The 27,966-nt window shown below is 41.6% G+C and overlaps 1 protein-coding gene across 4 annotated transcripts in view; it reads left to right on the forward strand.

The window, feature by feature from the left end:
* Positions 1–23,009, forward strand: part of ARHGAP19 (Rho GTPase activating protein 19) — a 58,175-nt gene extending 35,166 nt beyond the window's left edge. For 3 of the 4 annotated variants that reach the window (XM_036111591.2, XM_078077300.1, XM_036111590.2), the window contains 6 exons: positions 3,124–3,189; positions 4,641–4,832; positions 9,841–9,936; positions 14,426–14,536; positions 15,078–15,156; positions 19,190–23,009. In XM_036111591.2, coding sequence (XP_035967484.1) covers positions 3,124–3,189; positions 4,641–4,832; positions 9,841–9,936; positions 14,426–14,536; positions 15,078–15,156; positions 19,190–19,200 — 555 coding nt within the window. In that variant the 3' untranslated portion in view covers positions 19,201–23,009. The remainder of the gene's footprint in view (positions 1–3,123; positions 3,190–4,640; positions 4,833–9,840; positions 9,937–14,425; positions 14,537–15,077; positions 15,157–19,189) is intronic. The other variant, XR_013449663.1, reaches the window with a different exon arrangement.
* The last annotated feature ends 4,957 nt before the right edge of the window (positions 23,010–27,966 follow it).

Genomic DNA, 27,966 nt, shown 5'->3' on the forward strand with positions numbered 1-27,966 from the left:
TCACAATTAGTAAGTAACCTGCAGGGTGATTACCTAATGTAATGATTTTAGCATCCATTGATAATCCTGCTGGAATCTATGATTATATTGGGTATTACAGAACAGTGGTTTTCTAATTCTATTGTTTAATCTTTATTAGCTGACTTTTTTCTTTGGAAGAGAGCTTTCCTTTCCTCTGTGTCATTCTCTTTTTTAATGAACATCTTTTTTTTTTTTTTTTTAAAGATATTATTTGACAGAGAGATAGCGAGAGCAGGAACACAAGCAGGGGGAGTGGGAGAGGGAGAAGCAGGCTTCCCGCCGAGCAGGGAGCTGGATGTGGGGCTCCATCCCAGGACCCTGAGATCATGACCTGAGCCGAAGGCAGATGCTTAACGACTGAGCCACCCAGGCACCCCTTTTTATGAACATCTTTATAGACAAAGGTTTATAGTTATTCAAAGTGTTAGTCAATTTCAGTTGTTAGTTTTAATTTTCAAATTGTCTCAAATTTGGCCAGTGAGAGCCCTTGCAAGCTTTCCCTGCTGTGTCTTTTTGACAGGACTCCATTAGTCTGAGTGTTTCCTTCCTGGCATAAAATGTCCCCAGCTCACTTTGCATTTGCTCTGCCCTGGGCCTGGAGTCAATTATTTTCTTCAAGGAGCCCTGGTTTCTTTGAGTGACACTAGTTGTACTCATTGTTTCTGGGGTATCATTGCTTTTAGGCTCTTTGAGGGCAAGAAGTTTAGATTAAAATTCTTTTTAAAAAGAAATCATTAGTTCATATTAATGTTTCCAATTCAGATTTAACATTACAGAGCTTTTTCTTGACTTCTTTTATTTTATATTTGTATCTGTTTTGCACATTGCAAATTCCAGATTTTAATAGCACTTATATGTTATTTGCTTTATCCTTCAATATATAAAATATCAGTATATAAAAAATTAGTTTTAGGGCTAATAGTTAGGTGGGTCAGTCAGTTAAGCATCTGCCTTTGGCTCAGGTCATGATCTCGGGGTCCTGGGGTGGAGCCCTGTGTTGGACTCCCCACTCAGTGGGAGTCTGCTTCTCCCTCTCCCTCTGCCCCCCTACCCCCCTGACTTGTGCACGCTTTCTCTCAAATAAATAAAAAATAAAATAAATCTTTAAAAAAATTAGTTTAAAAAATAAGCCTATGTAAACCTGCTAATGGAAGTTTAAGATTTAAGATTTCCTTACAGTTCCTTTTCCCTTGAATATATCTCACTAAGGATGTATAGTCAGAATACAGTTTTCAGAAGTTAGGTAGAATAATTCTTTTTCTGTGTTTATGTTATCAATCATATACACAGATATACTCATTCTTTTTTCCTGTTTGTGTTCAGTTTTAGGGTTTGCCTTTTTTCCTTTTGGATTTAATCGTATTTTTTGAATCTGTAGAATATTTACGTGGTTCAAAAGTCAAAACTACACAAAAAGGTATACTTAGATAAATCTCAGTTTGTTTGTGAGTAAAGTGATAGACGTTTATTAAGTGAAGATACAGAAAAAGCTCTTGGGGCGCCTGGGTGGCTCAGTCGTTAAGCATCTGCCTTCGGCTCAGGTCATGATCCCAGGGTCCTGGGATCGAGGCCCGCATCAGGCTCCCTGCTCTGCGGGAAGCCTGCTTCTCCCTCTCCCTCTCCCCCTGCTTGTGTTCCCTCTCTCGCTGTGTCTCTCTCTTGTCAAATAAATAAATAAAATCTTTAAAAAAAAAAAAGAAAGAAAGAAAAAGCTCTCAAGAGTGAGAGGGGTCCCAACAGGTTGCCCTCTTCTTTCATTTTTAATGATAGATAGTCCTGTGTTGTATGGATGTGTAAAAATTCATTCAACCAGTCTTCTATTAATAGACGTTTAGGTTGTGTTTAATCTTTTGATTAATCTCATCCAAGTATGTTTTTGATTTCTGGAGTTGTTATCATCAGGATAGTTTTCCCAAAGTGAGATTTCTGGGTTAAAGGGTAAATGAAAATGTAATTTTCTTAGATGTTACCGAATTCTCTCCCGTAGTGGTTGTATTATTTGATGCTACTGCTAGTATTGTATCAGGGTATGTGTCATAGAATTCTGGGCAATATATCAATAAGCTAAATTCTTTCTTGTCTCTTGTTACCCCATAGTAATTCTAAATGGTATTTTCTTTTTTTTTAAAGATTTTATTTATTTATTTGAGAGAGAATGAGATAGAGAGCATGAGAGGGGGGAGGGTCAGAGGGAGAAGCAGACTCCCTGCTGAGCAGGGAGCCTGATGCGGGACTCGATCCTGGGACTCCAGGATCATGACCTGAGCCGAAGGCAGTCGCTTAACCAACTGAGCCACCCAGGCGCCCCTCTAAATGGTATTTTTTGTACAGTGATTTTAAAATGTGACTTAGGGACCACTTGTAATTTGTAAGGTTTTGTTTTTTTTTTTTTTTTTTTAAGATATATTTATTTGAGGGACGCCTGGGTGGCTCAGTTGATTAAGCGTCTGCCTTTGGCTCAGGTCATGATCCCAGGGTCCTGGGTTTGAGTCCTGCGTCAGGCTCCTTGCTCGGCAGAGAGCCTGCTTCTCCCTCCACCTGCCGTGCTCCCCCTGCTTGTGCACATGCTCTCTCTCTGACAAATAAATAAATAAAATCTTAAAAAAAAAAAAGATTTATTTATTTGAGAGAGAGCACGTGCTTGCATGTGGAGGAGCAGAGGGAGAGAAACTCAAGCAGACTCCCCAGTGAACTCGGAGCCCCACATGGGGCTCAATACCAGGACTCTGAGATCGTGACCTGAGCTGGCTGCTTAACTGACTAAACCACCTAGCTGCCCCTTTTGGGGTAGTTTTTGTCAAAGATGAACATTACTACAAATGTCTATACTTTTGTTTCTGGCTCATTTGAGTATATACATGCCACATTTGATTTTTAAAACTACAGTATTGTCTTTTCAAAAACACTTTTCCTGTCAGATTTGAGATATCATTTTGGTGGCAAGAGATAGGAAGCTATGGAATAGGGCATTTTAAGGATCTTTTGATTTTCTGAAATAATCTGCCAGTCAGATTATTTCGAGAATCACTATTCTTGTGGTCTGAAAGAATTTTAGATACTGCTAACTACTTGTTCTTGGTTTTCTTTTTATATCCTGCCCAGGCTCCTGTTTATATTCGGGAATGTGCCAGATTGCACTATTTGGGCTCCAGAACTCAAGCATCAAAGGTAAGAATAGGAAATTGCTCTTAGCCCAAACAAGGAGAGAGTTAATTATGATTAGTGGAGTTTTAAAACAAAGTGTGAAATCAGAGTAAAGCCATGGAAAATAAAATGTTGCTGCTGTTATAGTTCAAAGTTATCTAGTCAGTTTGAGATAAGGAAAAAGACTGAGAGGAAAGTTATATGTTGAAATAAAAGTGTCCCCACATAGAGTCTTCTTGTTTCCTTTCAGAGGTGTTACACTGGTGGATGGTATCCCCTACATATGAGTGATGGCATAGACTGCATGTTTAAAGGTTTTCATAAAGCCCCTGTGCATTCTTATAGCATATGATATAAACAGGCTATAAATAGCAAATGTATTAAATATTTTACAGCAATAAATCATGGTTTTCGATAATACTTTCTTGTTTCAGGTTCAGCGGTAACACTCTGTCAAACGTCTCAAAGACTTGAGACCACATGAGCTTAGAAAGCAAATGTGTGATGCTTATTAATAAGATTATGTATAATTATTAAGCTTTAAAACTGAGAAGTTTAAAAAAACTCCACAAGTACTCTTTTTTTTTTTTTTAAAGATTTTATTTATTTATTTGACAGAGAGAGATATAGCGAGAGCAGGAACACAAGCAGGGGGAGTGGGAGAGGGAGAAGCAGGCTTCCAGTGGAGCAGGGAGCCTGATGCGGGGCTTGATCCCAGGACCCTGGGATCAGGGCCTGAGCCGAAGGCAGACGCTTAACAACTGAGCCACCCAGGCGCCCCTACACAAGTACTTTTTGATGATCTCTATTTAGTCTGTCTTGGTTAGGAACTTACGCTGTCATCTTATGCTGTTGTTTCTGCTCCTCTTTGTTTCTACCTCTCATTCAGTAAATATTTGGTGTGACCAGGAAAACAGTATTTGATTTCAACTAGTTTAACTGGAGTGTAGCTTTTCTTAGAGAGGTGTTTCTATTCCTTAACCACTGCTGTGTAGTTGTCCCATCATATTGTTGTGTGTAGCAAAGAGCACCAACCAAGAGCCTGTGCACTTGGTCTCCAGGATGGGTCTGTCACTTTAGTATCTAAATGACTTTAAACTTAGAGCTTAACTTTAATTTTTTATTCTATCAAATGGGAATGATGATACTTTCCCTGCTTACCTCGTAGGAAAGCAGTGAGAGTTATGTGCAATTAAAAGGCTTTGAAAATTGAACTCATATAAATATAATTTTTGGTAGCAATATTCTAAATGAATTTAGGTTCTCTAGGGAGGTCTTGGGAGTGGGCTATTAATATAGTCTATAATTACAGGTTTCTCTTCATGTGATAATTATATTTAGATTTTTCTTATTCCTAAGTATAAGAGTATACCACGCTCCCCACTTCTTCCTCCTTTTTTGTTTCAGGGTTGTGGGAACCTGAAAACAAAGCTGGCAGGATATATTAATTCGTGTTTCTTTAAAATTTTCTCTAGGATGATCTTGATCTGATAGCTTCATGTCCTACTAAGTCCTTCCAACGGGCAAAATCTCAGAAACGGAACTGGGTAGATTCCTGCTCTCACCAGGAGGAGACCCAGCAGCGTACGGAAGAGGCACTGAAAGAGTTGTTCCAACATGTTCACAATATGCCAGAGTCAGCGAAGAAGAAACAACTTATTAGACAGGTACCTGAAGGCACGGAAACAGTGACGGGGCTTTAGGACTGTGATCAAGGTTGTGGAATCACTAGGGAATATTGCTAAGAATCTCATATAATTTTTGGCTCTTATTGGCCCAAGCTTGGCTTGGCTTAGGAAAGCAGACTTGTCAATGGAACCTCAACGTCAGTCTCTGTACTACTGCCCCATTACAGAAAAGGGTGGAGGCTCTTCTATTTCTAGAGTTAAACAGAAGGATCCAAGTATGGTTAGAGTTTCTCTAATTTTGGTCATGTACCAGGCATGCTGAGAAGAGAACCAGCAGTTGCAATATATTGCTCCAAAGTTTAAATCCTTCAGATTTTCTTGGCAAATAATTTAATCTTTCTGAATTTCAATTTCCTTGTTTTTTATTTATTTTTTATTTTTTATTTTTTTTAAGGTTTTATTTATTTGACAGAGAGAAAGACAGCCAGAGAGGGAACACAAGCAGGGGGAGTGGGAGAGGGAGAAGCAGGCTTCCCGCGGAGTGGGGAGCCTGATGCGGGGCTCGATCCCAGCACCCTGGGATCATGACCTGAGCCAAAGGCAGACGCTTAACGACTGAGCCACCCAGGCCCCCGCAATTTCCTTGTTTTTTAAATGGTAGTTGAAATGTCCATGTTTCATGACTATATAAAGATTAGAAAGAATCTATGTAAAGTGGCTGGCATAGCAGAGCAAAAGTGGTAGCTCTTACTAATGAGTTGTGTACAGTTAGAAAACACTGTAAATTCAGGGACCTAGTTTGATATTAGAAAGTAGGAATTCTGGTAGCTAAGTTTGTTTATTTTGGAGTTAGTGGGAGCAAAATTAGGTCTCTCATTTGCCATTTTGAGACTCAAAATGTAGTTTGAGTAAATCCCAATGATTTCGTTAGTTTCTTTCTTGGGAAATTTATTTTGTCTCTATCCCTCTTGAATTTTAGCTGAACAGGCAAAGTCCGCTTCTTGACTTCTTACTCAACTGGGACCTTCGTGAGGGAAGTCTGTGTTTTTATTTATTTTTTATGCCTAATCTGAAGCATAGGGCCAGACATAACCATGTGCTCAGAAAATGTTGAACTGAGCTGTCCTTAACAATTGATAGAGTCCTTCAAGAGAAGTTTTCTGTTACACTCTTTGAAGTTACTTTGATATCTAGCAAATTGTGTTATGACTGGAATTTTCAAGGGTGTTGGCTGAGTATTATCGCAGATTCAAAGCGATGTAGTGATTTAATTCTTGATGGAAACTAAGACAGCAGTTCAGGTGGGCAAAGTGTCATGAATTCTGTCATCAAGAAAGCAGAAGCTTGGGGCACCTGGGTGGCTCAGTCGTTAAGCGTCTGCCTTCGGCTCAGGTCATGATCCCACGGTCCTGGGATCGAGCCCCGCATCGGGCTCCCTGCTCAGCGGGAAGCCTGCTTCTCCCTCTCCCACTCCCCCTGCTTGTGTTCCCTCTCTCGCTGTCTCTCTCTGTCAAATAAATAAATAAAATCTTTAAAAAAAAAGAAAAAAAAAGAAAGCAGAAGCTTAAACATAATACAAAACTGACATCATTTTTGCTCTTTCTAGAAAAATAGGAACTCATAGAGAAGGTTAAGAAGAAAACAAATCATTCATCCCACTAGGGTTAACATTTTGGATCTTTCTTTTTTTTTTTTTTTTTTTAAAGATTTTATTTATTTATTTGAGAGAGAGAGACTGAGAGAGAGAGAGCACATGAGAGGGGGGAGGGTCGGGAGGGTCAGAGGGAGAAGCAGACTCCCTGCCGAGCAGGGAGCCCGATGCGGGACTCGATCCAGGGACTCCAGGATCATGACCTGAGCCGAAGGCAGTCGCTTAACCAACTGAGCCACCCAGGCGCCCTAACATTTTGGATCTTTCTTTCAGTCTTTTTCCTATCGATCAATTTCTACAGTTTGGATCATACCACATACTTTCTTTGATCTCTCTTTTCAATAAACATTACAGCATAAGCATTTTCTTGTGCATGCTTGTGAACTCCTTGCCTACATTTAAAATATTGCCACTTTGGGACGCCTGGGTGGCTCAGTCGGTTAAGCAGCTGCCTTCGGCCCGGGTCATGATCCCAGGGTCCTGGGATCGAGTCCCACATCGGGCTCCTTGCTCAGCAGGGAGCCTGCTTCTCCCTCTCTCCCTCTGCTTGTGCTCTCTCTGTCAAATAAATAAAATCTTTATAAAAAATAAAAAATAAAAAAAATAAAATATTGCCACTTTGTTTTTGACGAAACTATAATTTTACTAGTTCCTGATTTTCCTCTGTTATTATAAAAATAGTAAATATTCACTGTAGAAGCAGTGCACCTGCAGAAGAGTGTAAAGAAGAAAATCACCTCTAATCACCCTGAGATAACCACTGATAAAAGTTTTGGAGTATTTTCTTCTATGATTATTTTCTTTCCATGAACATGTATTTGACTTTTTTTTCCTTTTGTTTGAGATGATAATATATTATTCAGTTTTTAAAATTCCTATCCTTGTCATTTAACATTATATCATGATCATTTTCCATGTTGTTAAAAGGCTGTGAACATTTTACAGCTGCATAATATTTCATTACATATAACTTAATGTATATACAGTTTGCCCACTATTGGACACATTTGGGAATTAGATTATTTTTTAGCTTATAAATTTTTGTTCATAGGTATTTTCATTGCAGAGTTTTCCCTAGAAGTGGCATGACCAAAGGGTATGCATTTTTTTTTCTGGTAACAGCTATTGGGTCCCTTTTAATATATAGGTCCCCCTCTCTCTCCTCTCTTCTTGTTTTCCCCCTAAAAAATTGCCAAAGTTTGTTTGAATAAACTTAAATGTGACATAATTTAGATTTAGAGAAAAATTGCAAAGATAGTACAGAGAGTTCTCACGTACCCTCCACTGAGGGTACTCTTCACTCCTAATGTTAACATTGTTAAAACTAAGAAATTAACATTGGTGTATTACTATTAACATGACAGATTTTATTCAGATTTTAGCAGTTTTTTTTGCTAATACCCTTTTTCTGTGCCAGAACCTAATCCAGGTTACTACACTGCATTTAGACCCACACATACACACATTCTCTCTCCCTCTCTCTGCCCTTTGTTTGTGAAAGAAACCATATAGTTTGTTTTCCACAGTCTAGATTTTGCTGGTTGCACCCTTGTGGTGTTACTGAACATGTTCCTCAGTCCTCTATATTTATGATAAATTTGTAGTTAGATCTAATTCTAGAAGCTTTTTTTTTAAATTTTTTTAAAGATTTTTATTTATTTATTTGAGAGAGAGAGAGAGAATGAGAGAGAGCGAGTACATGAGAGGGGGGAGGGTCAGAGGGAGAAGCAGACTCCCTGCCGAGCAGGGAGCCCGATGCGGGACTCAATCCCGGGACTCCAGGATCATGACCTGAGCCGAAGGCAGTCGCTTAACCAACTGAGCCACCCAGGCGCCCCTAATTCTAGAAGCTTGATTTGAATACCAATTAGTTTTATTTAGTTAGTTTTTGGGTAAGAACTTCATAGGTAGTGTGTATTTTTTAATACAGTAGTTCCTGCCCCTTAGCTATGGGGGATGCATTCCAAGACCCCCCAGTGGATGCCTGCAAACCACAGATAGTACTGAACCATGTATATACTGTGGGTTTTTTAAAATACATATATACTTACAATAAAGTTTAATTTATAAATTAGGCACAGTGAGAGATTAACAATAATAACTAATAAATAGAACAAGTATAGCAGTATACTATAATAAAAGTTATGTGAATGTGTTGTCTTTCAAAATCCTTACTACACTATACTCATCCTTCCTGTGATGATGTGAGGTGGTAAAATACTTATGTGATTAGCTGAAGTGAGCTGAATGACGTAGGCATTGTGACGCAGCATTAGGCTACTACTGACCTTCTGACAATACATCAGAAGGAGGATCATCTGCTTCTGGACTGCAGTTGATTATGGGTAACACCTTGGAAAACAAAACTACGAATAAAGGGGGACTACTGTATGCATTTTGAAAAGATTCTGGACACACATTGCTAAATAGCTTCCCAGAAAATTATTAATGCTCCCACCAGCTGGATACAAGAGAGCCCCCCCTTCTTGCACCTGCCAACATTATCAGAAATGATGGTTTGTCACTTGTTCCAATATATCCAGGAGGGATGCTTGCTTTCTGAGCTCTTTAGAAGTGACTAAATTTTCTGATAATTAACTTTGGGAGCTTTTTGGTACCTGTATAATATGTATGAAAAGTGTCATTTTTTTTAAACCTCCAGAACTGAACCTGAACTGATAAAAATTTGCAAAATTACAATTCACATATTTAAAAACTATAGTTAGAAAAGGCAGACAAGTAGAAGAATTAAGTACTATATCATTGTTTTTTAACTGGGGAGATGAATGGCTAATCAAAGCATTAAATAAGACGATACAGTGTTTTATGTCTTCCATTTCTCCATGTTAGATACCATCAAACAGAGCTGATATTGATAAAATTGACCACTTTTTATTTTGATGTATTTCCTCTGATGATAATGCTGGCAAGCAATCATGATAGATGTCCATTTAAAGAGCTTTAGTAACTTCTTTATTCTGTATGCAATTTATGTTAAATTAAGGACTGTTTTAGGTTGTGCTAGTCGCTCTCTATGTCCAAGATACTTTCTGCAAAAAAAACTGGATTACCAGCTGGAGATGTTGGGCAAATTACATAATTCTCTGGGTCTCAGTTTCCTTATCTGTAAAATAGGGGTAATACTTCCAACCTTATAGTACGTAAGAAAAAGGAAAATGAAGTGCAGTCTCCTTAGAGTAATTTAATAAATTTTGACTTTTTTTTTGGCAACATCATTTCTGCCTTTGAGATTTGCTTGCCAACCTACTAAGCCATATGTGTACAGACTCACTTATTCTTTGGACTTTTCTGGATATTTACATTAGCTTTTGATTGTCATAGAATCCTATCTCTTGATGGGGGAAATAATAGTAAAATGTTTATGTTTTCTCTTAGTTTAATAAGCAATCTGTGACCCAAACGCCAGGGCGAGAATCTTCTCCTCGGGTACAGAAAAGAGCCCGTTCACGTTCCTTCAGTGGCCTTATTAAGGTAGGTATGCTGTGCTGTCATTTTCAGCATTGACTTAGAGAAAGCTTAACAGTCTGACTTTTCTTATGTGTAAACAGTTTTCTTCTATTCTTTGGGATCCTGTAAAGGGTTCATTTGTAAGAGGATAAGGATAGAATTCGGAAAAACTTTTAGTTTTTACAGCATTTTGCTGTGTTTCGATTTGGAGAAGGGGCTGTACGATTAGAGAGTAAAAGAAAGGTCCTTCCTTCTCTTTGGGACTGAGGACAGAGTCCCCATTCCTGAGCAGTGAGGAGAGTTCTTTGCTTTGTGCTACAAGGTTCACTGCACAGTTTGCAAAAGCTATGGAGAATTGAGGGAGTTGACAGACTCCCAGAAATGGTTAGGAATGGATTTTCTGTTAGGCTAGTGAGTTGACTCAAATTTCTGTAAGCTTAATATTTTAATCAGTGGTATATTCTCTTCCTTTGTATCAAATTACTTAAAAATCTTGTTTTTAAAACAAGTGCAGTATCTACTTCTGTGCTGTTGCTGCCATCACCATGCTTGCGGGTTCCAGGTACACGTCCTCGTGGACGATCTGAACTTGTAGTTAAGGCATATTGCCATCAGGTGGCAGTAGATAATGTGATAACGGGGTTCAAATTTTCAGGCATAAACTAAGGTAAGGTTCTGGTTAACTTGGAGAGAGATTAAGCACAGTTCTGTGTTCTGCTGGTTTTCTTTTTAAAATTATTTTAACATTATTAAAATCTATAAATCCAGCAACAGTAAGGAGCTCTGATTAAAATGAAAAATAAAAATAAATACCTTGTAATATATATTTTTTTCTTTAAGCTGCAATTGTTAGTCATTGCTACATCATCTAAGCCTCATTTTGGTCTTAGCTATTATCATTAATAGAAGTTTAGAATTCACTCTCAATCCTGATCTTTGGGGGGCAGTAGCCTCTGAGACATTAGTCTTGCTTACCCTCAAAATTTCCTTTGTGATCAACAGAATGAAAAGGCAACTCACAGAATGGAACAAAATATTTGTAAAACATATGTCTGAGAGGGAGTTAATGTCCAGAATATATAATGAACTCTTACAAAAACAGGAAAAAAAAATTAAAAAATGGGCAAAGGACTTAGACATTTCTCCAAAGAAGATATACAAATGAAAAGATGCTCAATATCACTTATCTGTAGGAAAATGCAAATCAAAACCACAGTGAGATAGCAAGGCACAGTAGGATGACTATTATTAAAAAAGCCAGAAAATAACAAGTGTTGGTGGGGATGTGGAGACATTGAAACCCTCGTGCACTGTTGGTGGGAATGTAAAATGGTGCACCTGTCATGGATAATAGGATGGCAGTTCCTCAAAAAATTAAATATTCAGCAATTCCACTTCTGGGTATGTACCCAAAAGAATTGAAAGCAAGGACGTGAATAGATAGTTGCACACCCATGTTTGTAGCAGCATTATTCACAGTAACCAAAAGGTGGAAGCCACTCAAGTATCTATTGACAGATGAATGGATAAACAAAATGTTGTATATACATGCAGTGGAATATTATTCAGCCTCAAAAAGAAAGGAAATTCCTTTTTTTTTTTTTTAAGGATTTTATTTATTCATTTGAGACACAGAGATACAGAGAGAGAGAGAGCATGAGCAGGGGGAGAGGCAGAGGGAGAGGGAGAAGCAGGCTTCCCGCAGAGCAGGGAGCCTGACGTGGGGCTCGATCCCAGGACCCTGGGATCATGACCTGAGCCGAAGGCAGACGCTTAACGCTGAGCTACCCAGGCACCCCGAAAGGAAATCCTAACATACGCTACAACATCGATGAGCCTTGAGGACATTATGTTAAATGAAATAAACCAGTCACAAAGAACAAGTACTATATAATTCCACTTATGTGAGATACCTAGAATAGTCAAATTCATAGAGAAAGAAAGTAAAATGGTGGTTGTCAGGGGCTAAGGGTTTGGGGGGAATTGGGAATTATTGTCTAGTGGATACCCAGGTTCTATCTGGGGAGATGAAAAAGTTGTGGAGTTGGATGGTGGTGATGGTTGCACAACAATATGAATGGAATGAACTAAGATGGTAAATTTTGTGTTATTTATATTTTACTATAATTAAAAAGTAACTTATTTTGCTAGAACCCTACTCTAGCAGTATAGTCAACTGCTAGGTGTAGTTCGTAAAATGAACATCATTGTCGGTTCATTTTACTTGGAAGTCTGTCATTCCCTTTGACTTCCTGTCATTGAGCTGATTGATAACAAGAAAAGTTATTAGTCAAATAAAGGTTTCTCTGTGTGTCAGACAAATATTTCTTTAACTGAAGCTAGATGGGTGTAGTTTTCTCTTCCTAGTGAAAGAAAGTTCTGCAGTGTCTCTAGATGTATTGCTAAGTGTGGCTTGAAATGTAAATATGGAGTATCCTCTTGGCAGCTGCCCATTTCTTTACTAAGAGAATTTAGGACTTTAGAATTATAAACGAGCTTATAATTCTATCAGAATTTTAGACATTTTAGAACAATAATTTTAAATACAAATGTTAACAAATTTTATGAAACAGAAGGATAAATTATTTTTGTTATAAATGAAGAGACTTGAGCTAATAATAGTGGTTTCTGCTCAATAGTGATGGGGTAATGAAATGTCTTTTTTTTTTAAGGGGATGCTCCACTTTTTAAATTTTATTTTATTTTTTTTAAGATTTTATTTATTTATTTGAGAGAGAGAGAGTGAGAGAGAGCACATGAGAGGGGTTAGGGTCAGAGGGAGAAGCAGACTCCCCGCCGAGCAGGGAGCCCGATGCGGGACTCGATCCAGGGACTCCAGGATCATGACCTGAGCCGAAGGCAGTCGCTTAACCAACTGAGCCACTCAGGCGCCCTTATTTTATTTATTTATTTTTTTAAAGATCTTATTTATTTGACAGAGACACAGCGAGAGAGGGAACACAAGCACGGGGAGTGGGAGTGGGAGAAGCAGGCTGCCCGCTGAGCAGAGAGCCCGATGCGGGGCTCGATCCCAGGACCCTGGGATCATGACCTGAGCCGAAGGCAGACGCTTAATGACTGAGCCACCCAGGTGCTCCCTTTTTTTTTTTTTTTAAAGATTTTATTTATTTATTTCAGAGAGAGCGTGAGAGTGCAAGTGCGAGCAGGGGGAGGGGCAGAGGGAGAGAGGCTCAATATCACCACCCTGAGATCACGACCTGAGCCGAAACCAAGAGTCAGATGCTTAACCAACTGAGCCACCCAGGCGCCCCTGAAATGTCTTTTTAAAAGTTCATTGGAGGGGCGTCTGGGTGGCTCAGTCGGTTAGGTGGCTGTCTTTGGCTCAGGTCATGATCTCAGGGTCGAGCCCCACATGGGGTTCCTTGCTGAGCAGGGAACTCCCTCCCTCTCCTCCTCACTTCTCCCTCCTCCCTGCATGTGCTCTCTCTCTCTCGCTATCTCTTTCTCTCAAATAAATAAATAAAATCTAAAAAAAAAAAAAAGTTCACTGGAAGCTTTATAGCCGGTCCTGTGGCTCCTGGCATCCCCATTTCAGTTTACTCTGAGGTGATAGCTGATTTCTGAAAGGATAGCTGATTTCTGAAAGGATAGCTGATTTCTGAAAGGAAGATGTAGTGGTCTCATTTTTCCAGCATTTCTGTGTTTTAGCTATTTGATCTATATTCTGCTTTGATCCGTTTCTCGGGCTACACTTTTTCCTCTAGAATTTCTCTTATGTAAATAATTTATTACATTGGAATATTCCTAATATTGCTGCTAAGATTTATATTGTAGAGTTTAATGTTCTAGTTTTGTTAAGTTCTTTTTTGAGGATTTAAACTTACTCTCTAAGAAGAAAAAAGGGAAGGTTTCCCCAAAGATGGTAGAATTGTCACTGTCAGCTGTTAGAGTAGGTTATGTCAGTTTCTAAGCTGTTCAGAGATGAAAGACTTTTAGTCCTGCTCTGAATGACAGTATGGTCATGTGACCCCCTTAAGAAGGCCTGAACACTCTTGTGGCTGTATTAGAAACTCTTAAAGACTTTATCCAAGTTTTCTAATCCTGTGCGAGGACGTGATAGGGAAGCAGTCTTAGAGTGGATGAAGCAGAAGTGTCCCTGAGTAGGGAGGGGGCTCTTAACAGCTGCCGGAGACAACACGTCTCGGGGGCAAAAATTATACTAGTAAATAACTGGTGGGGGTTGTTTGTTAATGGTCTCAGAAGCACACTGTAATTGGCCTGCATTAGCTTGTTTAAATCAACTATAAAACTGTTTCTTATATTTCAGCTATTTTAAATATAGAGGAAAAATGATCACCTAAAGAAAGGCAATGATTTCAGGGTTTTTTGTAACATGCTTTGTTTGGCCTCCCTTGTATAAGATGGCCTGGGAGAATTTATCAGAAATCTGAAATCCTTTTAAACTAAGAAACTGTAGATTTAAAGACCAGTATGGCTGTAATACAGATATAGTAGATCTTTATAAATCACGTATTTTCTCTTCCTAAATCAGCGGAAGGTCCTGGGAAATCAGATGATGTCAGAAAAGAAAAACAAGTACCCTACTCCGGAATCTGTAGCCATTGGTGAATTGAAGAGAGCCAGCAAAGAAAATATGAACTTAGTAAGATACTGTTCTTTGGACTTCCTCTTTGTGTATATTTGTAGGAAGGAGAAATATTGATAGACTGTCATCTGTTTTACTGTGTTTCTCTGCGCCATTCAACTGTGGCTTTTTCTCAATCCTTTCATTTATGTTGATGGTCAAAACAAACACATGTGGAGTTCCAGGAGGATATAGCCAGTCATATGTGGAGATGACAAATAACAGTGAAAGAGCTCCGCAAACAAAGTGCTGGAGGGACTAGTTCTTACTGGGAGACTCTATGGGGCAGGTAGCATTTGAGCTGGGCCTACTCGGCACTGCATTATCTGTTGGGTAGTCCTTCTGGGTATCCCACACATGCTGCTTCATTAAGCCAGCAATAAAATCAGTTAAGACTAATGATATAAATATCATTATATCATAATGATATAAATATAATCAGCCTCAGTAAAACTCTTCACAGGGAAACTGAACAAGCAAATAATTCTTTTGTTAGTAAAGTCTGTCTGTAGGAATGACATTAGAGTGTTTAAGCCACTATAAAATGTTTTTGTTACAGTTATTTTCTGGCTCTCCAGCTGTCACGATGACACCAACAAGATTGAAATGGTCTGAGGGGAAGAAAGAGGGGAAAAAAGGTACTGATTGTACTTATTCTGTGTTCTTACTCCGTGTAAGTCCTCTCTGCATCTAGTCCCTCAGTAGTGGTTTGAATTCCCAGTGTCAGAAGCAGCATACAATTGCCAGGCTGGGTCTTTGCCCTTGCCTTTGTTCAGCAGATGGTTATTGATCATCTACTCAGCGCTGTCCCAGGTGCTGACAGGCAGAGCTGTGAAGACTGACCCATACGGTCCCTGCATTCTTGGACAGATTTGTCACATGTGAAAAAAATCTTAAGAATTCTTGTTAAGCAAATTAAAAGCAAGTGTAAACTAATTTGTGAAACCAAGTACAGAAGTGCTAAGAATATGCTCAATAAACACGGAATAGTTATGTTCTTTTTCTGTGTAGACTTTAGCCTTGTTTATTCAGTGAGGCTTTCCAGCTAATAAACAGCTGATGGACCCTGCAAATCATATCATACAACATATTTTTGAGGATACTTAGGGCAAAAAAGATTATTTGGTGCGGGGACTGCTGGTTGCCCCAGGCTCCTGGTAAAAGGCAGCCACTGCTGTCCTTTCCTCTGAAGAAGCTGTGTGGTCCATGGGGAGGACCAGGGGATTTGCTGTACCTGATTTGAATCATCATTCCTCTGGCCCAGGAAAACCATTCATTCTCTCTCTCTCTTTTTTTTTTTAAAGATTTTATTTATTTATTTGATAGAGAGAGAGCGGCAGGCAGAGGGAGAGGGAGAAGCAGGCTCCCCACTGAGCAGGGAGCCCAATGTGGGGCTCGATCCCTGACCCTGGGATCATGACCTGAGCCAAAGGCAGATGCTTAACCGACTGAGCCACCCATGTGCCCCAAAACCATTCATTCTCTCTGAGCCTGTCTCCTCCTCTGAAAATAGGATAATAGTTATATCGAGTTCACAGATTTCTTATGAGGCTTAATTGAAATAATATTTTAGAAGCATTAACAAGTAGCCATCATTGTGACTAGAGAGAACTGGCTGAGACTTGTTTTGTTTTGTAAGGCTCGTGTGGCAGATGAAGTGATCTCTGGTTTGACATGTGCATTTTACTGCTGAGACATGAGCGTAATTACGATTTGAGACATCAGCAATAGAAAGAGAACCGAAGTCCAGTCCTTATGGATAAATCTTTATTCTTTTCTAGACGATTAGATTTCAGTATAGTCTCATTCCTTATCCTTTAATGAAGTATCTGAACGCTCTTTTCTTTCCATCTTGCTTCTGACTTGCAGGCAGGTCTGTCTGATTGAGGGGAGTTGGGTGTTTGAGTTATATGTGTCTAAATATTTCTACGTGTTTGAGTTATTCGTGTCTAAATATTTCTATGTATATATCCGTGAATCATGAATCGTATGTATCCGTGAATCAAAACTACACGTAAGTTATTTTTGAAGGATACATTGTTTTTTTATCAATTACATCTTTTGTGGCTCTCATTTTTGAAAATAATGAAGAGGGGCGCCTGGGTGGCTCAGTCAGTTAAGCATCTGCCTTTGATGATGATCCCAGGGTCCTGAGATCGAGTCCTGTGTTGGGCTCTCTGCTCAGCGGGGAGTCTGCTTTTCCCTCTCCCTCTGTGACTCTCTCACTCTTGCTCTCTCTCAAATAAATAAATAAAATCTTTAAAATAGAAAAGAATCAAGAAATGGTAAGTCTTTTTATATTGATAATTATACTTTCAGGAGAGAGAAATGCATTAAAGAAATAAGCCAAGTTCATATTTTAGCAGAAGATTTAGAGCAGGGATTCTTGAGCTGTTATGTGTGGACCTCCTAAGGGCTCTGATCAAGTTCCTGGTATTGTTGATGTCATTTTATGTGTGGTATTGTTGATGTCATTTTATGTGTAGGTGCCTATGTACATTTTTCTGGAGGACAGAACATACAGTTTTATTAGATTCTCAAACATGTGAGTGAATCAGGTGTGCCCAGCTGTCTCTCGGTCAACAGAGCATGTGACTCTTGATCTCAGGGTCATGAGTTCAAGCCCCACTTTGGGCATGGAGCCTACTTAAAAATTGAAAAAAAAAAAAAAAAAGTGATGCAGAAAAGTGGGGGCCCACACATAATGAACACTTTGGATTAGATTAGACAGTGGCATTTTCATTCTTCTCTCTCCTTGGTCACTTCCTACATCCTGAAAGGCCTGCCTTGGCTGTCATGATGCTACCCTATTCTTGTTCTTCCTTGTGGATTCTTTTCCACCTCTGTGGTAGCTTAAAATTGCTGGCCTACCCCTCCCCTCTTCATTTTTTTTTTTTTTTAAGATTTTATTTATTTGAGAGATAATGAGCACGCGAGTGGAGTTGAGGAGGAGCAGAAGGGGAGGGACAAGAAGACTCCGTGCTGAGCGCGGAGCCCAATGCAGGGCTCACTCTCACCACCACAAGATCACAACCTGAGTGGAACCAAGAGTTGGATGCTCCTCTGACTGAGCCACCCTGGTGCCCCTCCTCTTTTTGTTTTTAAGTGCTCTATCTTGAGTTCTCTGCTTATCTCTCCTCTTGCTTTTTACTTCTTAGCAGCTTGGGCTAACCCACAGCTCTATTTTCTCTGTAGGATAACTGCTCCCAGACCTGCATCTCCAGATCTGAACTCTTTTCCAGTTTCCAAGGCCACAGATCCACTTACTTGCCGTCTAATTCTTCTATACAATGAATATTAACTAGAGGTTTTTGATGGTGATTTTGTAAAAGGAATATTATTTGAGGGAGATAATGCAATTTTATTATCATCATCAAGATCACACTCCCAAAAGACATTTCTTTAGCACAGGGTTTCTCAACGTGGCACTGGACATTTTGGGTCAGATAATTCTTTGTCGTGGGGAGCTGCCTTGTACATTGTACCATGGTTAGCAGTTTCCCCTGGTCTCTACCCGTTAGATGCCAGTAGTACCCTTCTTTCCCCAGTTTTGACAACCAAAATGCCTCCAAACATCACCAAGTGTCCCCTGGGGAGGAGGGAGCAAAATCACCCCCAGAAGAGAACTGCCGATTTAGCATCTTCTTATTAACAGGCATTATTTTGAGTAGTGAGAATCTTACCCATTCTTCAAAGCCCAACCTAAACCACACGTTCTCTTTGAAACCTTCTTTGGCTAAGCCAGCCAGATGTACGTTTTCCTTTGAACTCTTATTGATGGTACTAAAATGTTGACATTTAGTATGATTTATTGTAGTTATTTACTTCTCATGTATTGTCTGATATCTGTAGCTAGTTTCTCTCCTGGAAGACAAGGGCCAGACTTAAGAATACATTTGTGAGGGGCGCCTGGGGTGGCTCAGTTGTTAAGCGTCTGCCTTCGGCTCAGGTCATGATCCCACGGTCCTGGGATCGAGCCCCGCATCGGGCTCCCTGCTCAGCGGGAAGCCTGCTTCTCCCTCTCCCACTCCCCCTGCTTGTGTTCCCTCTCTCGCTATGTCTTTCTCTGTCAAATAAATAAATAAAATCTTTAAAAAAAAAAAAGAATACATTTGTGACCTCCTATCTTCTGTTCTCTTCCTCCCGGTACTGAGTACCTTACCTCTACTTCTACCTCTACCTCTGAGAGTGCCTTACCTCTAGTAGGCATTTAGTAAGCATTCGCTGCTGAGAGGCGTAGTGGTGGTAAAGCCATGAACTCTGCGTTCAGTTAGGCTTGGTTTCAACTCCCAGCTTTGCTGCTTATATCTATTTATCTTGGGGACAGTTAACTTGTGTAGGCTTCAGATTCTTCCCCTGTAACATGGCAAGAGCGCTATCTCATGCACAGATTGTTGTGAAGATAAGTGAGGTCATGTACAAAAGGAACTCAGAGCAGAGTTTGGCGCAAAATATGTACTTAGCACAGCGGTAGCTGTTACTGCCATTAAGTTGTTTTAATGAACTGAGATTAGGGTTTACTTGGTAGAAAGTCGTAAATTCTCCGTTAAGCTCTTTAACTCTCAGTTTGTAGAAAATACTAAGTATAGCTTCTCTAGCTTTCAGGTGGGATGTTTGCAAAAAGAAATATTTATAAATGTGCTTAATGTTCTTGTTTTTCTTTCAACCTAGGATTCCTCTGAAGGATCCAGAGTGCTCCTGTTGTCCACCTGGAACTTTCTCTTTAGTGAGCCAGGCATCATTACTGCTCACAGAGAAGCTTGGACTTGCAGCTTGCTGCGTTTTGTATTGTGAAAGTCAACTAATCCTATGACCTGACTGATACCTCTAACCCCACTCACTGGATAATGTCTGCAGACTCTTCTGAATGGGTGCTGGCATCTCTCTCTTTCTCTCTCTCTGAAAACATTATGGGGAAACCACTAACCAGCCAGCCAGCTCACACAGCACAGTAAATGGGCAGAACCAGGTGGGCTCTAGTGCTCATTCCATGTATTTGTTTAAGCAGATACTATTTTTAAAAATATGAAAGTTGTGCTCAACTACCAGTGATTTTTTTTTTTTTTAAGTACTGTCAGTCCTGGTGGATTGATATTATTTTTAACTGATACTTGGGGCTTTTCTCTGTTTTGATAGTATGGGCGGTATTTTGGTTATTTCTTTTATCTGTTGTTTGTTTTTTTAAAGCCATTTTTTGGATAGGTCATCTAAATTGTGTCTAAGACAGATGTCTTTCCCTTTTTTTTCACCTTAAGCTTTGGGAAAGCTCTTTATCTCATGAGGCCATATTCCTCAATACCATTTGTGTGCAAAGAACTACAGCTTTCCTGGAAATACAAAAATTATTTCTTGGACCTGAGATTGCAGGGTATTTGACCTGCGTTATTGAAAAAGGAGAATTCAGAATGATAGCATATTTTCACAAATGTCAGTTATTAAACTTTGTCCCTCCTCCCTCCCTTCCCTCTCTTCCCCTTTCCTCAGTGATGCCAAAGTAATTGTGTGGTTGCGGAACTCATCTTCATTCAGTCTCCCTTTGCCTAAAACACCTCTGGTGCCAGTACTTCTGTGCCAAATCACTGTGACCCAAGGGAAGTCACCGGCGGCTCGATAGAGATTTGCTGAAATATCTGAACGTACTGGAAACTCTGGAGTTTGACTAGGATGGGGCCAGCTGGCTTTATGTCCAGGGTAACTCCTTGTGGGTGGGATTATATTGCATCCTTCTAAGGGATCAGGTATGCAGGCTAGACTGTCTGCTGGGAGCAAGCTGGAGTCCCAGGGAGGAAGGGAGCATCCCTCTCTGCAGGGCTGAGAGGATTTGAAAGAGCACGTTCTCCTTTGGAAGCGGTTGTGGCTTATTAGCACCAGTGTTTGAGGAGGGTTGCCGCACCTCCCCTCTTTGTCAGGATGGGCACAGGAGTCATTTGGAGGTGGGGCTGGGGCTTTGACTGGGTTGGGGATGTTCACGTGTGTTTGAGGTAAGCAGCGGCATGGCTTTGATCTGGTGTAAATACTCACCTGCCTAGAGAGCACCGTGTGGCCTGCTCTGTGGGGCTGTGTAGCCGCCCTCACCCTGTGCCAGAGCCGAGTCAGGCTCTGCGGGGGAGCAGCTGCCCAGCAAAGTGGGACTTGCCGACCATCTTTAAACTCTTGAAAAAGCTGCGTTTCTGCTGAAACAGAGGATGATGCTGGGAGAGCACGGTTTGGTTTTGTGTCTAGCTGTCAGTCTCTCTTCCATACTTCCTGTTTCATTGGCTGCTGTAACAGCTATAGTGAAGAGAAGTGTAAAACTCGGCCTTCCGACTCGATGGATTGTGAACAATAGATGGTGAGGAGTGTAAGCCTCTTAGAGGCTCCTTTGCCTAGAGCATTTTTATGTCATTCTTAAAAATACTTGTTAGCAAATTTATTTGTGTAGGTTTCTATTTGGCTTTTCCTTATTGAGAAAATAAGCACCAGCTACCAGTGGGTGCAGACAGAGACTGCTTTTAATAGGACCAGACTGAAATAGTGATCTCCTTTAACCCAGTACTTCCTTTCTTTATCTCTCTAAGTGGTTCATCCCAGGGTGGCGTGGCATTGGGTGGAGAGAGCAGAGCAGTGACCTGATACCTTCCTGTCATCAGGTTTGTCCTGGGGTTCTATTTGAGGGAGGTAGCTGAGATTTAGGAGACTTTCTTTGGTTGAATGGCATTGGTATCCCAGGGGAGTGTGCCGGGGCTAGAGTAGTGAGAGAGATGCTTGCCACACGCAACTGCTTTTGTATAGCTCGCCCCCTTGGGCCCTTTATGTGTGAATTTGGGCATGTGTGTTTCATTTAAGTTATTTATTAAATATATTTGCCCTTGCTTAAAGGGTGTGATAGATAGGTCATTTTTAAATAGAAGCTGTGATCCAGTTGGAATCCAAATTTGAGAAATAAACAGCATAACTTTCTTCCTTGTAATATGTAAGTGTTCTAATCCTGTGGAATCTTATGGAGAACTCAAAGACAAAAGCCCTTTATCATTTGCCACAGCAGGGTACTGTCTCCCTTTTGACTTGGTGGGTAGGTATTCTTGAGCCAGTATTTAACAGTTTTTTTAATCTATAAGATGTTTTTTTAGTCTGCTATGTTTATTTTTCATGTTGGAACAGTCTCTTTGGACATGCCTCCTTTTATGGCTTTAAACATTTCCCTTCTTCCTGCGGTCAGTTGTAATGGGTTCTGATGTGTCAGTACAGGGCGGTGTTGTGCCAGTGGGCGTAAGCGTGAGCACGCAGAGCGCGTCCTCGATTCAGATCACTGAGTGAGCTGCACTGGTGGCATCAGTGAAAACCATAGACACTGGAGTTTCTGACCTTTTGCCCTGGGACCAGGGAATCTGGAAAACTCCACCGCCACAGTGAAGGGTTAGAAGATGCTGACTGCACCTGAGTGCCAGCACATGTTCGAGGAGCTGGTACTGACCCGCAGCGGGTCCTCCACCCACTCCTCACCCTGGATAGCCTTCTCGGGAGCACCCTTGGGAAATGGAGTAGTGGAGGGCTGTTGACTGTGGTAACCACTGGGTGATCCAGAGGCGGCCGTTCTGTTGGCTTGTAAGGAAGCCAGCAGGTCCTGGAGTGTCAGAGCAGAGCCTTTCTCTCCTCCCGCGTAGTGGTGGTTTTGTGCAGCTTCCTTCCCAGGAGCCTCTGTTCGGATATGGTTTAAATACTGCCTCCTAGGAGAACCTGTGGTCCTTGCACCTGGGCCCCGCAGTGACCAGCTGTGTGGCCCGTGCATAACCGGGGAAGTCATCTTTGGGAACGGACTTCCCTAGACTCTCGCTGCTTCCTTACCATCGTACAGGGCCTCACACAAATGCTGGAAGGTCTTTTCTAAATAGAACTCCTTTTCCCAGGGAGAGCCTCATCCCTGTCCCCTCCACCCCAAAGCTTTTGTACTGAAGACTGGACCTTGATCTAAACCTGGGTACTGGCATTTGTCAAGATTGCTCTAGAGTTTGGGGAAAATTTGGGTCCTTAAAATGCACAATCTTTTCAAACCAGTGGTAATTAACCCCACGGAAAAGCTAGCTTTCCTAGACAGCCAGTGCCGACCGACATCTTTCCACTGGTGGAGAGTCAGTGGAGGGGCTAGTGAGGAGGTGAGTACATAATAGCCTGAGTGCTTGGGTTGCCATGGAAACTGGAGTGTGCGAGGCCACAGCCAGGGGGGCTGAAGAGCCATTGAGCACTCCCCCAGACGTTTGGAGACTGGCAGAGCCTGTTGGGAAAAACACTCCCGGCCGGGGTCCTTCATAACAGGGGTCGCCCTTGGCTCTCCCTGAGCTTGTTCAACAAGAGAAACAAGGTTTCTTAACTGTTTCACCATTTTTTGTGTTTCATTCTTATTTGACTTTATATATCAGTATATATATGTAACTGTAAAGAAACAATCATATGCATTATCTTTCTTTGTTATTCCTGTAATATTCTGAAATTAAATTTCTTTTGTTCATAGCCATAGGCTTTGACTGGTCTCTTAATTCCCATTTTGACCAATAGACTATCTTAAGGAGAGGTTGCCTCTTAAAAATTTTTCCCCCCAGTTTTATTGAGATATTATTGACAGGTTGCTTCTTGTTCTGAGTCCTGTGAAACCTGTCTAAGAAAAGCACCTCTTTGGCTTGTTTTCTTTCTGGGCAGGTGAGTTCAGGGGGAGTGGGGCTTTTGGCTGATAGGAAATGGGATTGGAACCCCTGGGAATTCTGAGCTTTCTGATGTCCTGTGGCTGAGTCTAGAATGTTTTGCACAGATTTCAGTTTCTCACATAATCTTATTTCCTCGTTTAAAAATAAGGAGTGACAGTTATAATAACAGTAAAAACCAGATGACATTTTTATCTAGGACAGCAAGTAGTGTTTAGACAACTCTGGTTGAAATGTTTCTGCCACTTATGTATGTGACCTTGGGGATGTCCCCTCATCTGTAAGGTGGGGATAATGGTAACTTGTCTCAATAATGACGTGCTCTCAGATCTTAAGGGCTTAGCACAGAAGGTTTTAGTCTGGAGTCTGTGATTGTGCTTTGGAACATTGTTTGTCCTTGTGATTCTATGTAAAATTTTGTGTACATTTAAATTTTTCTAAGGGAGGGATTTTATAGTTTTCACAAGAATCCCAGAGGAGTCCTTGACCACTAAAATACTGAGACCACTAGCCTTGCACAGTGCCTGGCAGATGGCAAGTATTCATTAGATGTTAATTCTCTCTCTCTCTGCCAGGAATACATTTTATAATCAGCAGGTTATTGATGCTGACATAGTTATTTTTGATAACAAAGGAGTTACTTAAATCTGGACCACAAATAAAAACCCTGCAGTTGTCTTTGCTCCATTATCTACCCATGCGCTCCTTTTTTTGCCATGTTGGCTCTCTAGCTGCTGCTCAGAACTGTCTGTCCCTTTCCTAATCCCCCAAGGACCAACTTGTTATTTACTGTAAAGAAAGGAGCCATGTCTTTTTCTTGAGAGTGATGCATACAGGAAACAGTAATGCGAAAGAAAAGAAAAAGGGGTGGCGGGGACAAGAGTTATTTTGAAAAATAAGAGGATCAAAATGCCTAGTACAGCGCTGAGCACATAATCAATATGCAAATTGTAGAAAGGAATGAAGAAACAAATCTGCATTAAACGGCAGAAAGGGAAGATGGGAAAATAGAGTTTTCCTTAGTCTCCCCTTCCTCCTGGGCCAGTTCTGTGGCCTCTGTTCCCCAGGGCTGGCTGCCCACCTTTTGCTCCTACCTCCATTTCTGAATTAAAAGCATACGGGGGTGGAGATGGTAAGGAAGGCTGAACCCCAGGCTGGAGGGTCGTGGTATAGAGTTCATCAGGATTGTTCAGATGTTTTAAAGTCCCAGCCTCTTAGTTTCCCCCCTAAAAAGCAAAAACAAAAACAAAAAACAAAAATTGGGGTTAGGAAATGGCTAAGTCTTGGTCCAAGTTGGTCATTAATATCCTTTACCAGCAGCATCCAGTGCCCAGATTCCTAGAGTCTTCTACCTGGGAAGCGGGATGAAGGTTGGCAGGAGGGGCCACTGGTATCCATGCTAGCTTTCCCCTTTCATTCCCAGAAACAAGCCTTTTAAAATTTGTACTGCTCTAGTACCGAAGACTGCTTAATTCAGTTGAACCAGACCTGCGGGCAACAGAGAAACGGACTGTCTCAAAATTGTGAGTGCAGGAGTCGTTCCTCAACATCGGTGTATGTAAGTGGGGTTGCTCTTGAGAGTTCCTGCTGTGCACATACTTCCCAGTTTTCCCACATTGAAATAGGACTGTGGTAGGGGCTCTAAGGAGTTCAGGCCTCCTGTGAATGAAAACTAATACCATCATTTACTGAGTACTTACTATGTACCAAGCTTTGTGCTAGGCAATTAATTCCTTATTTCACTAAAGTCAAACATCTCCGTGAAGTATTCCTATCTCCAGTTTTATAGTAGAAGACATATCAAGAGTTTAATGTATCCATGTCGGCTAAAAAGTGGTAGAGTCAAGATTAACACCCAGGACTGCCTGACTTCAAGAACTGTGGTCTTTGAGAGGAGTTACCCACCCAAGGTCTACAAGAGCCAAGAAGGAAATCTAAGGTTATGAAAACAACAACTACTTCAAGAGATTGAAAAACACTGTGGGAGCCAAACGCAACTCCTCCACGGCCTGGATTGGCCCACGAGCTCCACTCGGCATCCGCTGTATGACACTGGGCCGCGCATCTTCTGGCCGGGCTCTGGGTCTGCGCAGGACATTCTCCTGAGGTGCTCAGCGCTGGCTCTGGGAGACAGCAGGTGTGTCTGTCAGGAGTGCTGTTGAGCTACGGGAGGGTGGTGTCCGCCATAACCGCCGCCTCCCCTCCGCCCCCCCCGGCCCCCCCACTGCTGGCAGCTGCCTAGGGAGTCTTTCCTCATCTCTCTGCCTTCTCATACACACTCTCTGACAGCAGCCTCTAGCTGTGGATATTGAGTACTTGAAATGTGGCAGTCTGAACGGAGATATGCTCTCCACGTGAAATACGCCCCAGAATTCAAAGCCTTAGTAAAAAAAAAAAAGAATGTAAAAATGTCTCAGTTTTTATTAAGTATTACACATTGAAATGATATTTTGGATATATTGGGCTAGTTATTAAAGCTAATTTTGTTTCTTTTTACCTTTTTAACATGGATGCTAGAAAATACTAAATTACATAAATGGCTCATGTTATATTGCTATGTTCCAGAACCTCTCGGGCTCTAATCCTAGGCTATCCTTTCTCTCCCCACCCCCAACCTGCTCCTCAACTCCATTGGCACCTTGGCCATGTCTTCTCTTTTCCTTTAGTCATGAGACCACCCTGGAGAGGGCACAGAAGGTCGCAAAGAAAGTGGTGAAAGGTTTATCCACTGGCCTTTTTGGGATTGGCCCCTGCCTGCCATGGCTGGCTACGGGAGTGCCTCAGCGTGGTTCAGCTCATGGGTGTGCACAGCCCTGGGGGCCGATGGGGTCACTGCAAGGGGACTTAAAGTCAAGGTGTGCCCCAGGCACTGCCTGCCTCTTCCAGAGGCGACTCTGCCCTTCAGTGTTTGTCCGTGTCGTGATCCATCAAGATATTTTTTAAGTTAATGAAATCATAATAAGGTGTGTGTGTGTGTGTCCTGTAGTTTCTATATGGATCAAAATGCAGCTGTAAAGTGTAGAAACTGTAAAGTGGGTGTTAAGAAGGGTCTTCATATTCCCAAATGCAGGGAACTAGTGATAAATTCTCTGAAAGCAAAATGAGCGGAAGTTGGGCTGGTCAGAGCAGGAGAGAAAACATTAGAAATGTGACCTCCCTCCCCATGACCAACTATCTTGGGCATAAAGACCCATTAATTTTTCTGTTCAGCTTAGAGGCCTAGGGCCAGGGCCTTCTGCCTCCCCCTGATGAAAAGCCACTGGGATTTACCGGAAACTTAATGACCCAGTAATCCAGGTTTTATTAAGTACTTTAATGTAACTGGAATTGACCATTAATGAGAGGTCTCGTGTTGCAGCCACTTCTTGAACACTAGCTGCCGGTATTGTGTGGAATGAACCGGGAAGAGGAGGAGAAGGGAGAGGAGAGGCATGGCCCTCTTCCTTGTCTCTGCTTCCCTCTTCAATGGGAACACAAAAGCCTATGCTTTCCAGAGGAATCTAGAAACCATATGGTATGGAGGAAAAGGGGATATATTTAGCCTTTGGCAAATCCTCAACAGAGACATAGAAGCAGCGCCTGTCAGAGCTAGTTGGGACTTCGACACAGTGGCACCCTCTCATTGTGAGGAGGGGAAGGGGTTGTAAGGACACCACCAGATTGCCCACGCCTGCTTCAGCCAGGGAGCTGGCTCCTTGGTCTCTGGTTCACAGTAAGAATTTATTTAAATAAGGGGCCTGGAAGTCATGGAACTAGCTCACAAACGATGTATTACAGATAGAAATGGAGATTTACAGATAGAAATGAGGTGCTACATCCGGTGAATGGCCGCGAGTGCCCACGAATGGACTTGACTCCATCTTTCCTTTTAAAGCAACTCTAAGCACATAGTGTGATAAGATGTGTACATCCCTGTAACCACCACCCCAATTAAGAAGTACAACATTTCCATCTTTCCAGAAAGTTCTCTCATGCCACTTTGCAGTCAATCCCCCATGTGCCTGCCCCAGGCTACCATCTCCTTTCTATCACTGGAGGTTACTTTTGCCTCTAATCCCATTGCCTGATTCGCAGTTGGGAGTGTTGACTATGCCTACTTTCACTGCCTGGCTGACTTTAAGTATCTGAGTGTTCCCATGTGGAGGAGGAAGGGCCTGTGTTACATGTTTCTGTTTCTGAGGCCAATGGCAGGAAAGAGTGAATCTAGCTTGTGGAAGCCCGAGTTCCCTGAAGGCAGGAGCTGTTCCTTATTTTCTGTCTCTGCAATACCTAGGACAGCACTGGGCACGCAGGAGGCTCTTAGTAAATGTACTGAACTGAATCAGATCTGTCCAGTAATGGAATGATTACCCGGTGGAGAAGCTGTTCGGTTCCTTCCTGGATGAAAATGTGCTGGTAGCGGTGGTGCCCATCACTAATGAAAACAGGTGAGTTTGAGCTTTCTGGCCTTGCATGATAGACTCAAGGGCTGGAGCCCTGGTGGTGCAGTGCAGTGGGAGAGATGGTGGGTTCTACTACGGTGCGGTAGGTGGTGGGGAGTGCTGAGTGCTGTGGAAGCAGAGGGGAGGGGCATAGGGTCCAACCGAGAGATTCGGGGAAGCTTATCTGGAGGGCACGTGCCATGAGGGGTGGTGAGAAGGAGCCTGTGGAAAGGGTTTTGGGTGCAGGAGCAACAGCCTAAGTAAAGGCACAGCAGCGCGAGAGACCCTGGTGCATGTGACATAATTGCTCTGAGTGGGGAGATGGGCTACACGTGGTCCCTGAAGTTGCTGT

The sequence above is a fragment of the Halichoerus grypus genome, chromosome 7 (genome assembly GCF_964656455.1).
Source record: "Halichoerus grypus chromosome 7, mHalGry1.hap1.1, whole genome shotgun sequence".
Classification (NCBI taxonomy): domain Eukaryota; kingdom Metazoa; phylum Chordata; class Mammalia; order Carnivora; family Phocidae; genus Halichoerus; species Halichoerus grypus.